At 40.7% G+C, this 12,429-nt stretch overlaps 3 protein-coding genes across 4 annotated transcripts; all 3 read right to left on the bottom strand.

The window, feature by feature from the left end:
• Positions 1-684: 684 nt before the first annotated feature.
• On the bottom strand, positions 685-8,316 carry LOC124314463. Its single transcript, XM_046779673.1, has 9 exons — positions 8,114-8,316; positions 6,076-6,503; positions 5,382-5,513; positions 5,187-5,257; positions 2,785-2,846; positions 2,625-2,698; positions 2,347-2,483; positions 1,685-2,072; positions 685-1,256 (listed from the first exon to the last, which is right to left on the bottom strand). The coding sequence occupies exons 2-9, from the start codon at positions 6,128-6,130 to the stop codon at positions 1,165-1,167; spliced, it is 1,011 nt and encodes a 336-aa protein (XP_046635629.1). The 5' UTR covers positions 6,131-6,503; positions 8,114-8,316; the 3' UTR covers positions 685-1,164.
• A 91-nt stretch (positions 8,317-8,407) lies between these two features.
• Positions 8,408-9,239, bottom strand: LOC124314486 (nuclear envelope phosphatase-regulatory subunit 1-like). The gene is made up of 4 exons (XM_046779704.1): positions 9,078-9,239; positions 8,917-8,988; positions 8,714-8,848; positions 8,408-8,642 (listed from the first exon to the last, which is right to left on the bottom strand). Exons 1-4 carry the CDS (start codon positions 9,103-9,105, stop codon positions 8,500-8,502), a joined length of 378 nt encoding a protein of 125 aa, XP_046635660.1. The 5' UTR covers positions 9,106-9,239; the 3' UTR covers positions 8,408-8,499.
• A 769-nt stretch (positions 9,240-10,008) lies between these two features.
• Positions 10,009-12,314, bottom strand: LOC124314462 (aquaporin-10-like). 2 transcript variants are annotated; one of them, XM_046779671.1, is made up of 8 exons: positions 12,153-12,314; positions 11,736-11,838; positions 11,536-11,662; positions 11,307-11,444; positions 11,101-11,231; positions 10,877-11,032; positions 10,738-10,799; positions 10,009-10,674 (listed from the first exon to the last, which is right to left on the bottom strand). In XM_046779671.1, exons 1-8 carry the CDS (start codon positions 12,173-12,175, stop codon positions 10,401-10,403), a joined length of 1,014 nt encoding a protein of 337 aa, XP_046635627.1. In that variant the 5' UTR covers positions 12,176-12,314; the 3' UTR covers positions 10,009-10,400. The 2 variants fall into 2 exon arrangements, with proteins under 2 accessions (XP_046635627.1, XP_046635628.1); XM_046779672.1 differs by having other exon boundaries at positions 12,195-12,312.
• Positions 12,315-12,429: the final 115 nt, after the last annotated feature.

Below are 12,429 nucleotides of genomic sequence, written 5' to 3'. Positions count from 1 at the left end.
CTAGGCGGTCGTCATTTGCCCCCAGGGCTGGGCGTGACTACAATAGATGAATTCGATTTTCACATCTATAAAATAGACACTTCTGGGCCCGTCGCTCATTTCAATAGCAAGTCGTTTGGGAAACTCAACTTAAATCCGGAAAACTAAAAAGCAAAACAAAAGCGCGGGTTAGAGGAATAAGACGGATGGCAACGGAGATAAATGAGCCACGCCTAGGGCGCAACGCTTTCGTGTATTATTACAAACGCCAATTCACGAAGAAGAAGTACAGCAGCAGCAGCAGCAGATGAGCTTTCTTAAAGCCCATCGTCCCAGCCACACGCACACACACAGAGGAGAGAGAACAGAAGAGAGCCGGGTGACAGTATATATATAGAGATTGCAATAATAATAATGGTGGTGGTTCTTATTATTATATGGTATAGCCGATTACGATGACATATACAACACATTACAATTATTATTAGACGTTTTTGTGCGCCTTCTTCTTTTTTGGGTTTTCACAAATTAGATGGATATATATATTTAGTTATATATATTATATTAGAACACGTTGAGCCCCAAGACGCGTGAAACCACAGCACATCTAATAAATGATTTTCATTTTTCTTTTTTCTTTCTTTTTTATAAGTTTTGGATAGAAATTATTTTTATAATTTTTTTTTTCCGGTGGGGGATTTGATCGTCACGTTTTCATTGATTATACAACAAGGAAATGATAGAGCTCGAATATACGTATTTTCTTATTTTTCTTTTTTTTTTGGGGGGGCTGTTGAGATCGGCGCAGTGATACCGCAGTGGGTTAATGGCAAAATATGATATTTATAAATATGTATGGAAAAACATTTCCCTTTTTTTTCTGGAATCATGTTAAACAAGAAAGAATAGGAAACCCCCCCAAAAAAACCGGATTAAGTACATTTCTTTTTTTTTTTTCTTCCAGGGAGAAGAAGAAGAAATATCGATACATTCCCGCTGGCTCGATTCCAAGTCAAATATAATAATTTTTTTTTTTTTTTTTTTTATTATTGACGACGGGCAAAGGTTGGCCGATCGTATAAGAAAAGAAAAAAAATTCGAATAGAAACAAAAACGGAGGAGATGGGGGGGAGAATTGAAAATTGATTACGGGCGAAGATGCCAGGCGTCGATGACAACGTCACGTCAACTGAGAAGGGCGGCACTCAGACCGACGACAAAGAGCCATAATTCCAGAAGGACGACAATCGGTCGGGCGTTGCTCGATCCTCCTTGTCCTGGGCCGAGAAAAAGAAAAGAATATAAAAGAGAAAAATCGACAATCAGCCGGGGATATTTGTTACGAGCATCTCTACCCGCGTGCGTCACACACATCCCGCCGACGCTCTATCGCGACAAGGAAATGACACAACAATCTAAGACGACAGTCACCCCCCTACCCTTCCAAAATAAAAGTAAATAACAGTTAGATAGAAAAAACAAAAATGGAAAGAAGAAGAAAGTTTTTAGGACGTCCGCTATACTTTTGCCATTCAATCAACTAAAAAGATTTCCCGTTTCTCTTTTTTTTCTGCTGGCCGGCCATGAAAACCTGACAGCCGACTGTGGGAGATTCTTTTGACAACGTCCGTCGAGTCATCGATCAAACTGTTTTTTTCTTCTCCAAACGGACGGACGGACGGACGGACGGACGTGTATATTATACCTTTGCTGGCCGCTGATAGAGAGTAGGAATCGCGGCTGTGATGGGAGGAGGCCATGGAAGCTGAAACTTGTCCGGAAGAAGAACTGCTGCTGCTCCGGTCGGATGGAATGGAAGAACGGGATCGTTGCTGCACCTGCTGCTGGAGCTGAACGGTCAGCGCCGACGCTGTCGTCACGTTGGTCGACGCCACTCGCTGGTAAATGCTTTCGTTGAGGACGACGGCCCGGCAGGCCACGTTGAGAAACTTTCTTTCCAGTTGCCTGGCCGTCGGCCAGTAGCTCAATTCCGATTCGGCCGACCACAATTCCATCCCGCTTCCGCTACTCTTGTCCTCCGAGGCCAGCAGCGCAGATTCCATTACGTAGCGAGACTCCACTTTGTTTATCGTCTGGTGGACAATCACAAAAGCCAAAATGAATTAACTTTGATAATATACTTGTACCTATATTAGACCGCCCCCAACTTTCGTCATCATCGAGACGAATGATCAAAATTATTATGCGGGCGAAACATTGGCAGTTGCCAAGGATTTCCGGAGCTCATTAAGTTCATGCATCAGCGGACGATTCTGTCCGACCTGTCTGTTTTATTCCCTTGTTGTTTGCGTTATATGTCTACTACGTAGTAGTATATTATAGAAAAGAATGAGAGAATGGTAGTACCTCTTGACTGTCTACGAACCAGGAGAGAATCGGTTTGGGTCTGGATTTACGAAAGGAGCAGGTGAATCGGAGCTGGTTGCCCGGTTTCAAATCGTTGGTAGGGTTACCTACCATGGAAGGGCCGTCACTGTAAATGTCTATTTGTCCGTATGGATATAGAGAATCACCCGGACAATAGGAAACGTATAAGGAAAAAAAGCAATAAAATAAATGAAATAAATCTTTGACTTTTTGGTCCAAAAAGTTGAAATGTCATTTCCAGCCGGAATCCAACTAACCGTAAACGGTGAGGTTTTCTTCCCGGTAGTCGGTGTTGAAGTGCGGGGCCTCGGTCGATACTTCGCACTTGTACCTGCGCCCAGAAAAATCCAATTGATTACATCTTTTACATAATTAAATTGGCGCAGGGAAATAATTCAAGCCGTTAATTGTACGTACCTGCCCTCGGCTTCGCGGGTGACGGCTTTCAGGTGAACTTTACCAATTTCTAGCTCATCGTACTGACGAGATATAAAAAGAAGTACATAAGATTTAATTTGATTAAGTCGATAAAAGGGGGAAAGACAAGGAGAAATGGTGTGGAATAAATCGATTTTGATCTGAGCGCAGCAGCTGATGCCGCTCCATTGGCGTTATGGGACGCGACATCTGCGAGACCCGCCCATCAGATTACACCATAGCTGACGACGACAGCAACAACAACAACAACAACAACAGCAACTTACAGCGGGAGGGGGGAATACGTGGAAAAAAACCCAATAGCATGCCACTCACGTTCTTTTATTGAAACTTTACATATAAATAACCGCCACCGGAGAATCAAAAAAGATGCAGATTTGATGTATGAGGGCGGCGGCGCCATTAGCGATTCAACTCGAAGACTTGACAGCGGATACACACGTCAATAAGTGAAGTAAATAAAAAGAGGAATTGAATTTCTACGAAACTTTGCCTATATATATATACGACGATATGGCCAATAGATTGGTAACCGATGCGTACAAATCCGACGAATATATATTTAGACGACGGCGACGGCCATGTTTGTTTACGTGAAAGCGGCAGCCGTCTACCGCGAAATCCCGACCGACTTTTTATATTTTTTTATATAGATCCCGTTTGTGTGTGTTATGGGGAATAACAATATGAGGAGACGTCAAAGGTGCCTACAGTATATATATATATACGTAGTATATCTGTCAGACAAACAACAATGTGGCCAGGATATTTTTATAGGTTTTTCAAGCGAGTAGCAGTCGGCTGAAAGTGAAAAAAGTCACCAGCTGCTGCTGCTGCTGCTGCTGTCGATATTTTTATATATATATTATATGTGGAATCACTTGAATGTAACCTGTCTCTCTTCGGCGACATTATCTACCCGCCGCCAGCTATGGCAATACACCGCGTATATATATCAATACAACAGACTCTCTTGTTATTTTTCTTTCTACCCCCTGTTTTTTTTTGCTCTCTCTCTCTCTGTCATGGATACGTTTATATATAAGAAATGACAAACAAAATCTCGGGGAATTGATTTTCTTATATACCCCCCTTCCCGCAAGTCTATTTTTGTTTCTCCAATAACGTACGTACTCTCAAATATGTTTATAACAGAGTTGTCGAAAGGAGAAAGAAAAAACCCATATATTCAAAGTTTGCGCAAGTATAATGAAGCCCTGGAATTGGTTAGTACCGACAGTTATTGGGAGAAAAGACAGGAAATGGCAATAACTCGTGAGTGTACATCACCATAGGCCATTATATTTGACTTTCGGGTAAGTATAATGAGAGAAAAATAAAAGGGGAAAAAGTTAGACTCTGATATAAATAGGAAAGGGGGAAAAAAGAGCGGCCAAGAGATATAATTAGGCGTTTCTTTCTCTCTATTTTAAAATAAAAATCTAAAGAAAAAACATTCCCGCTCCCGCTCTATACACACACATGGAGTGACGTCATGTAAGACCAACTTAATGAAGCTGGACTAATTGTCGAACCAACTACTTGAACACGAGAGCTAGCAGCTAGCGCCAGCATGGTATACGGGGGCGAGAGTAGTACATATAAGGAGATCTATAAGCAAAAGGAACTTTGAATAATGGCACCACCGAGCATCGGTAGTAGCTGGCTGCTCCAACATTTCCCATCCATTTCACGTATGCAAATATAAGCCGCCCCGTGACAGTCTATATATACGTGCAGCAGCAGAGTATTACATGTACATGTGCTCCTTTTCCTCATCCCGGAGGTATAATAAACCTAAAGCGCACAAAACTCTCAGACTCGAGTACGACGACTACTACCGTACTACACTACACTACACTACCGTACTACTATAGAACCCATGGAAATGTGTGTCTACATGGGCAAGGATCTTTTCGGGAATGCACACGACGACGGCGTGCTGCACTTAATCGCTTCTACACAACTGCAAAGATTTGGGGTATGCCAACTATACGGGTGCACCATGCGCTCCTAGGGCTCTGGCCCGTCCTGTAATTAAACATGCTTGACACAAAAGAAGATGAGTCAATATTATAAGTCCCCCAAACTTGTGTGCAAGTTTCTGGGCAAACACGCGCTCCCCGCCCTTTTCGACAGCTCACGGATGGACAAACTTTGATTGCGCCCCATTCTGGCAAACGACAACAAACAAACCAAAATCACGCCGACGACGGGATTGGGCACGGCGGGAGTTAAAGAAAAGAAAAGTAAAAAGGAGCCCGCAGATAGAAGAAGAAGAAGGAAAAAAGAACAAGTTATTTACAGGGGGGGCATTGTCAGTCTATGCTGTGCGCCGCGTGCATCTAAGTTCAACGTGTGTGTGTAAATTGTTGACTCACGTGAATGGTGAAATTCGACCATGGGAAGACTCGGAATTGCGGCGTCTCTTTGGGGACGTAGCCAAAGAATTCTATATGTCGTCCGGGATAAATTTAAGGAAATTTTTCAGCACGAAACTTTTGAAACTTTTGGGATTTTTTTTTTGTGGTGGTTATGAATAATATTTTTTGATTTATTTGAATATTCAGACGTACCGTGAGAGCCCTTGTACCACTTGACCGAGTACAAGGAGTCACCGTCTAGGTCGTACAGGCACCGCAGCACAAAATCCGATCCTCGTTGAACGTGACCGGGAACGACCATTTGCGTGATAACCAAGGCGTCACCTGAACTCAGCAATGCACCCAGACACAAAAAATGACATTTTCAACAATTTATTTTTTCTTATTTTTTAAATTCAATTTCTTTCTTTTATTTTTAAAGATAAATTCTAAACCAATTATTTATAGCAAAGATCAATCCGCCCTTATAGTAGTACTCCGGGCGGATGACAGGTAGAATTTAATGGGGGAGAACTTTTTGTGTGTGTCCGGACCATGATATTATAATAACTAGACGACGTTGCGAATAAATGGTCGAGTTGATCAAAAGGGAATTATATATCGATGCCGGACAAAAGAGGGACCGGGGACCGGCTGAAAGCCCAATAGAAGGATTTTCGGTTTTCAATCACGGACTTTGTTGTGGATGGCTCCCGGTGAAAAAAAAAAAAAAAGTTGTCGATCGATTTCCTCCACTTCGGTATCGACTTATTAAGAAGAACCGAATTAAAAAAGAAGAAAATAAAAATGGAATGTGGTCCTTCTATGTACGCGATAGGGAGGGGCGGAAGGATCGGCGACGACAGTTTGAATGGGAAATGTTGCATTTTTCCAAAAAAAAACTTACATTTGTAGGTGACGTGCTGGAGAATGAGCAGTGCCAAGACGGACCAAGAAGACATTTTCAGCCTCCGACTTTCTTCTCTATATCGACTTTGGTGTAAAAATATATTTTCCTCAAAATTCTTTTTTTTTTTCCTTCTTCTTTTATTCGCACTTGGGTTTGCCTTCCCCCCCCTTCAACACCCAAACCCAGACCGTGTGAGTGATGTCGGTCGATCAATTCGCTCGTCGGGGCTCCTTTTATATGTTTGCCCTCGTAACAGGAGGAACAGCTTCCAGTTTCTTCTTCATCCTTGGGGTTGTTTTTTCTTTTCACCAAGAGAGGAGAAATCACTCTCTCAACACACACACACACACACACACAGAGACACACACACAAGGGCGAGAAATCAGTCGGGCTATTGTATCCAAACAGCACTGCACGTCGTCGCCCTATAAAAACAAGAAAAGGAAAAAGAAAAAGAAAGAAAAAACGAGTCAAACGAGAGTTGATGTGTAGACGTCGTGCGATTGAGTGCCCTCTTTTCTCTTCTCTTCTAACCCCCCCAAACACCAAATAGTTTTCTCGAGAGCTGTGCGCTCTGCCACTCAAGTGGGTTGGCGACAAGCGCGAGCGGCTCCACTATAACAAACACGCCCAATAACGAACCCCAGAGCTAACACACACACACACACTTCTCATCATCATCCGCACCCCGATGTAAGGAGAGAGAAAAAATAAAATAAAAAAAAAAACCCATCCGATGAAAGTGAAAGACGAAACAGTCGCCTGGCCAGGATAAAATGCTTCAGAGGGGTTGCCACTTGGAATGTTTCATAAGATCTTTTTTTTTTTTTTTTTTTTTTTTCGTTCAAAGAATAAAAGGGATGATTGGTTTGTTCGGATGAGAGAACCTTTCTCATACGCATAATTGGATGGTTAGCAGTAGTGATTTTTTTTTAAAAAAGAAACAACAACAGACATTGATTAAAATGTATATATCGCCCTCCCCCCGCCAAACGAATGTACCCCGGCGTTATTCAACATTCTTTTTCTCCCCCCTTTAATTTTCACGAATGATTACCGAGCCACTGAGCAGCTAACAAGTCAAAACTTTATTTTATTTTTATTTTTTAAATAAAAACTCAAACACAACAATATAATAATGGTCGGGAAAGAAAAAAAGAACTCCAGCCCCCCTGGCGACCTAAACACAACACAAAAACTTTTTTGCTTCTTCTTCTTCTTTCCCCCCACAACGAATGTGTAATCAATTCACTTCTCTTTTTCTCTACTACCGCGTTTAAAAGAAAAGGGAGTTGGTACGGAGAAACACAAACACACCCCCCGAAGAAAAAAAAGTGGCCGACATGAAAGTGGAAGAAGAAGAAAAAGGGGAAAATAAATCGAGCAGCCGAGAGGAGAGAGTTTGCACAAGTACAAATGTGTGTTAGAAAAAAGGGGGGATATTCTTATCTTTTCTCTTTCTCTCTCTTGTTATTGTGGAGGACATGATAGAAGGGACATGTTTCCATCAGCGGAAGCGATCAACGGAAACGGCAATACCCAACAGCAGCAATGGAAACCGCGCAAGCTTTCCAGCAGCAGCTCCTTTATCTCTACAGCTCGTTGGACACAAAGAAAAGGGCAGCCGACGGAGTAAAGGAATATACTTGAGGCGCTCTCACACATTTATTTCCGCTTCTTCAGCAGTTGATCGATTCAAATTGCATTTGCCTCCCTTGTTTTTTCTCCCTTCTTTCCTCGTGATAAAAAAAAAAGAACAAATCCCGGGAAGAAAGGAAGAAAAAAAAAAGATTGTTGATTGGATTGAGATCCTCCCTCCGCAGACGAATATGACGACATGCTCATCCTTCCCAAATTAAACTTGCGAGGATAAACTTTTTCGCGGGACTCTCTCTCTGATGATGAACGCGGTATTTTACTTCCTCTTGCGATCAATGAGTGCACGTTTCCGCGGGACCCAAAGTTTTTTTTCTTTATTTAAATTTGATTATTTGACTTTGAGATTAGCTAAAAGGGGAGGGCAGGGTGATATTACCTTAAAGAGTTTAAGCGGAGGATGAAACCAAGTCCGACGTCGCCTAAGGATACAGGGAAATGTATTTTTCTCTATGAAAAAAACTGCTTGCTCGCTTGGATTGGTTTCACGTGCCGCACCATGAGAACGTTGGCTGTGGAACTGACAGTCCCCTCTTGAAAGGTTACCAGAGACACCCCCTTTCTTACCATTCTGTTGCGCCAGACGGCAACAGACGCATGCGTCGACGACTTCGTTCCTACATCAAGGAATCAAAACAAAATCGAGTAGCAGAAACTTGAGATGCAATAGAGCTGATGAGACTGGCTTTCTATTTTTTTTTCTCTCTCTCTCTAGCCCCCGGTTACAAAATAAGGAATAATTAGTCATTTATGAAGAAAATCACATTACGATGAGGGTCTGGGCTTCAGAATCAGCTTTCCTGTGTCATCGCAAGACATGTTGAAATCAGTCAGAACTTGTCTGGCTCTAGATGCCACTATAGAAGGGGCCACGACACGTTTGTGGATCCCACAAACAAATAAGATGACTGCAATAAACAAGATGCACCGTTAATTCAAGTATCTTGTGCAATACTTATTGGGATTGAATAATATTTACCTAGTAGCAGAGATGCAATTGTGAAAAAGAGATGATTGTAGAGTGAGTAAAGGAAAGACACTTGCATCGTTTCAGGATCCACGAGCCATTGCCAAGCTGCAATTGCCGTGCAGATGGAAATGAAGGCCAACAAGACTGCAAGAGTTGTATTAAAATGTAGGCTTTTAATGACATTCAAAGTACATTTTTGTACGAAATCATACCTCTCCATCTTATTGTTGAAGGCTGTATGGACTGTATTACTTCTGTGAGTCGTCTTTCAAATGCTTTCAGGTCTAAAAGTAACCAATAGATTCGGGAGTCGTTCACACAGAGATTGATAAAATGTTTTATACAATATTGTGAAGGAAAACAATTTGCTCACCTTCACATGCTGTTTGTTCCAAGCTCATTTTCCAAATAAAAGAAAATAATTACTGTGTATTGTTGCACTTGAATTAAAAAAAAACAAAAACAGGCTTCCCAGCGTTCGAGACTTCGAGCAATCCAAACCAAGCCTAGGCAAAAGCAGACGTAACTGAGAAATGTTTGAACACTTTGATATAATTAAGGGCACCTGGTGGTAAAGTTTGACACTCGATAGTGGAATTTTACGTTTCCCACAGATGGCATTAAATCCCTTTGAGGATGGCTGGAATAGCCGGAGCGCAGTAAATAATTGATATACGTAATTGATAAACAAAAAAAACAAAACAAAAAAAACAAAAAAAAACATGCATACTTCGTATACTTATGATACTTAAGGATCTATACACACTTGTAAAGGGTGAAAGGACTGAAAGCCTAAAAGAGAATTGCTACACTATACACGCTGTATACTTGATTGCGCACTGGGCCCTAATTCTAATTGAACCACTTTACATTACCTAACTAACTATATTAATGATAAGCGATCCGTAGTTGCTGATTGAATACGGCTCTCAGAAGTCAACTGTCGGAATTCTTATTAACTTTGTATTCTTATTATCTTATTCCGTGACCTAAGCAATATTTTTAAAACTCAGCCTCTTTTCTTCCTTCCTAAGCAATTAGAACGTGCAACTGGGCAACATGTTGGTGACAAGTCTATCACGACAATCTTAGATACACTTTTCGTATTGTGAGTTTTCGCGGGACCTTGGTAATAACAATAACTTTTGCTCCTTTGTATACAACAGAGAATGATACTCAATGCCATCATACTAATATATCCTACATTTACATTAAAGGGAATCATCTGATCTGGACATCTGGTTATAAAGGGTTCCAATTTAGAAAATGACGTAGCGACATCAAAAAGTATCAGGCTGTCCGAAAAAGCTTTCCATCTCTTGTATTTGATCGTAAAAAGGCTTACACAGTTAAGCTCCAGCCAGATGATTCCACGGCAATGCATCATTAAATTATTTTTCAAAGGACAATTATACTTAAACACGAATTATTGATTTTTTTTTAAAAAGCCATCTTAAATAATAATAGTAAAAAAAAAAAAGAATTGGGAAAATTTGTGTTCCTAGGGTTACAACCAGTAACTAACGATAAAATCCAGCTATACTCAGATCACAGGAAGCATAGTAAATTAGTAATACCAAACGCAAATCACATCATTAAATACAACACGACCGTAACCTTGTGTCAATTACCGTAAAATAAATGTACTAAGGTTGACTTTTGCTTACGGACAGACGGCGGAACATCGAAGAAAAGTTTAAATTGGCGATGCGATGTCAACGTATTCTTCACATTGATATTGCAGACGCGGCTCAGAAGCTTTGCTGTTATTGGCTTGAGGTTTGACGTCCAGCTCATTCGCCATTTCATATTCGTAATCCACGATTGGCAACTGCGAACTATTCATTTTTTCTTCTACGCTCGCTGGTTGGTCCGTTTCCATGAGAATAAAATGAAAGATAAATACACCCAGAATGGCTCCAACATGCGGCCCAACCAAAAAGATCCAAAACCAATTGTATCCACGGAAACTAAAATTTAAAGAAAAGTTAGCAATCAAGAATTAACAGATAAATAGAGCTCCTCATATTTACCTGAATACGCGTGATCCAAATCCACCGAAATAAGAAACAAGTCGAGGAGCCAAATCACGAGCCTGTAATTCAACGTTAAAAAGTACAAACAATTATAGACGAGTATCATATGCATATGTATTCAAAATGATTGACCTACCGGGTTAAGAGCGTATCCTCCATTAGATCCGTAAGCCACTCCGACGGCCAAAAGAGTGAAACCAATGTAGAACGGCTGCAAAAAACTGGGGACTTTTGAATACTTTGGATTTGTTACCACGCATATAACCAGCATAAATATCGTTGTACATAAAATCTATGGATAATAGACTCGACATTATTAGAGACCTCATATGATGCATGAAAAATTAAATAACGTTTCACCTCCTCTACTAAACCAGTAACAACTGACGAATAAGGGGCCGGATAATTGGCAAAAATGGCAGCCGATCCGGGCTCAGAAGCATTGGCATGAATCCTGAATTTGCCATCAATTTTTCTAACGATAATTGCTTCTACAAAAAAGAAACCCCAGAACAGATAATATAATAAAAAATATGCGATGCATTCAAGTTTCAATGCAACTTTACCGTAATAAACGCCAAGGACAGTACCAGACGCAGCCAGAGCTCCCAAGTACTGTGCAAACCAGTACACTGGAAGCCTTTTCCACGGGAAATCTTTTGCCACAGCAAGAGCCATTGTAACTGCTGGATTCAGATGGCCACCTAACATCACAGAAATAAAACGTTTAGTGTATCTTAATTCACACTTAAATTCAATAGCAAAATATTCATTGAAAATTCGAATACTTCTTACCTGATGCTTTAGCTGAAACGAGAATTCCAAGGCAACATCCAATACACCATCCCCAGTTGATAGTGAAATAATTGCCCTTTTCGCCTTGGGTCAATTGTGATTGGGCTACGCTTCCATTTCCGATGGCCTGAAATTCACGTTGAAATGGAACCACATTAATATGTAAAATTGCTGTTGACCAAATTGATGAAATAACTCACAACAAGAATGAAGGTGCCAATAAATTCGGCAAAAGCGGCTCGAACCAGGGGATGAACACGACAGCACAGACGCATCTTCTCTAATGCTCGTACAAGTGACACTCTGTAGATTCAACAGTACATCACACATTTTACTCAGGATCATGGAATGGCTTACTATTAACTACACAATATGAAATAAAACCACAGTAAAAGATGCAAGGGACAGGATTGCACAATGTTGAAACTAAATAACCGGCAGTAGAATAAATATGTTATGGCTATAATACGAATAGATCGCAAACAATAGCGTCTTTATAGGCATATGTATACACCTCTTTGATTAACGCTTGATAAAAACACGTGGAGTTCTGGACTGGTATAATTCAATCCTCAAAACTGGTTTTAAAATTTATAATCGCAAAAGAGAGAACTTACCCTTTAAGTGTACAAAATGTCATAGATCAGAGAGGGGCGTTCTTTTAAAACTGTGATCAGACAATATCAGGAAAACCAAATGGTGTAGTTAGAAAACAGAAAATGATCGCGAATGATAATTTACATCTGCTTCAATTACGACGAGGGTGGGGAGACAGGTAGACGGGGTGAGGTATGATGTTGCCAGATTAACACAAGTTTGGGATTAAAAATAGAGATAGAAAAAATTTAACAGGATTTACAATTACATACATGAAATCTACATAAATGAAAAAGC

The sequence above is a fragment of the Daphnia pulicaria genome, chromosome 10 (genome assembly GCF_021234035.1).
Source record: "Daphnia pulicaria isolate SC F1-1A chromosome 10, SC_F0-13Bv2, whole genome shotgun sequence".
NCBI classification, from domain to species: Eukaryota; Metazoa; Arthropoda; class Branchiopoda; order Diplostraca; family Daphniidae; genus Daphnia; species Daphnia pulicaria.
This window is presented reverse-complemented; position numbering and strand designations above follow the sequence as displayed.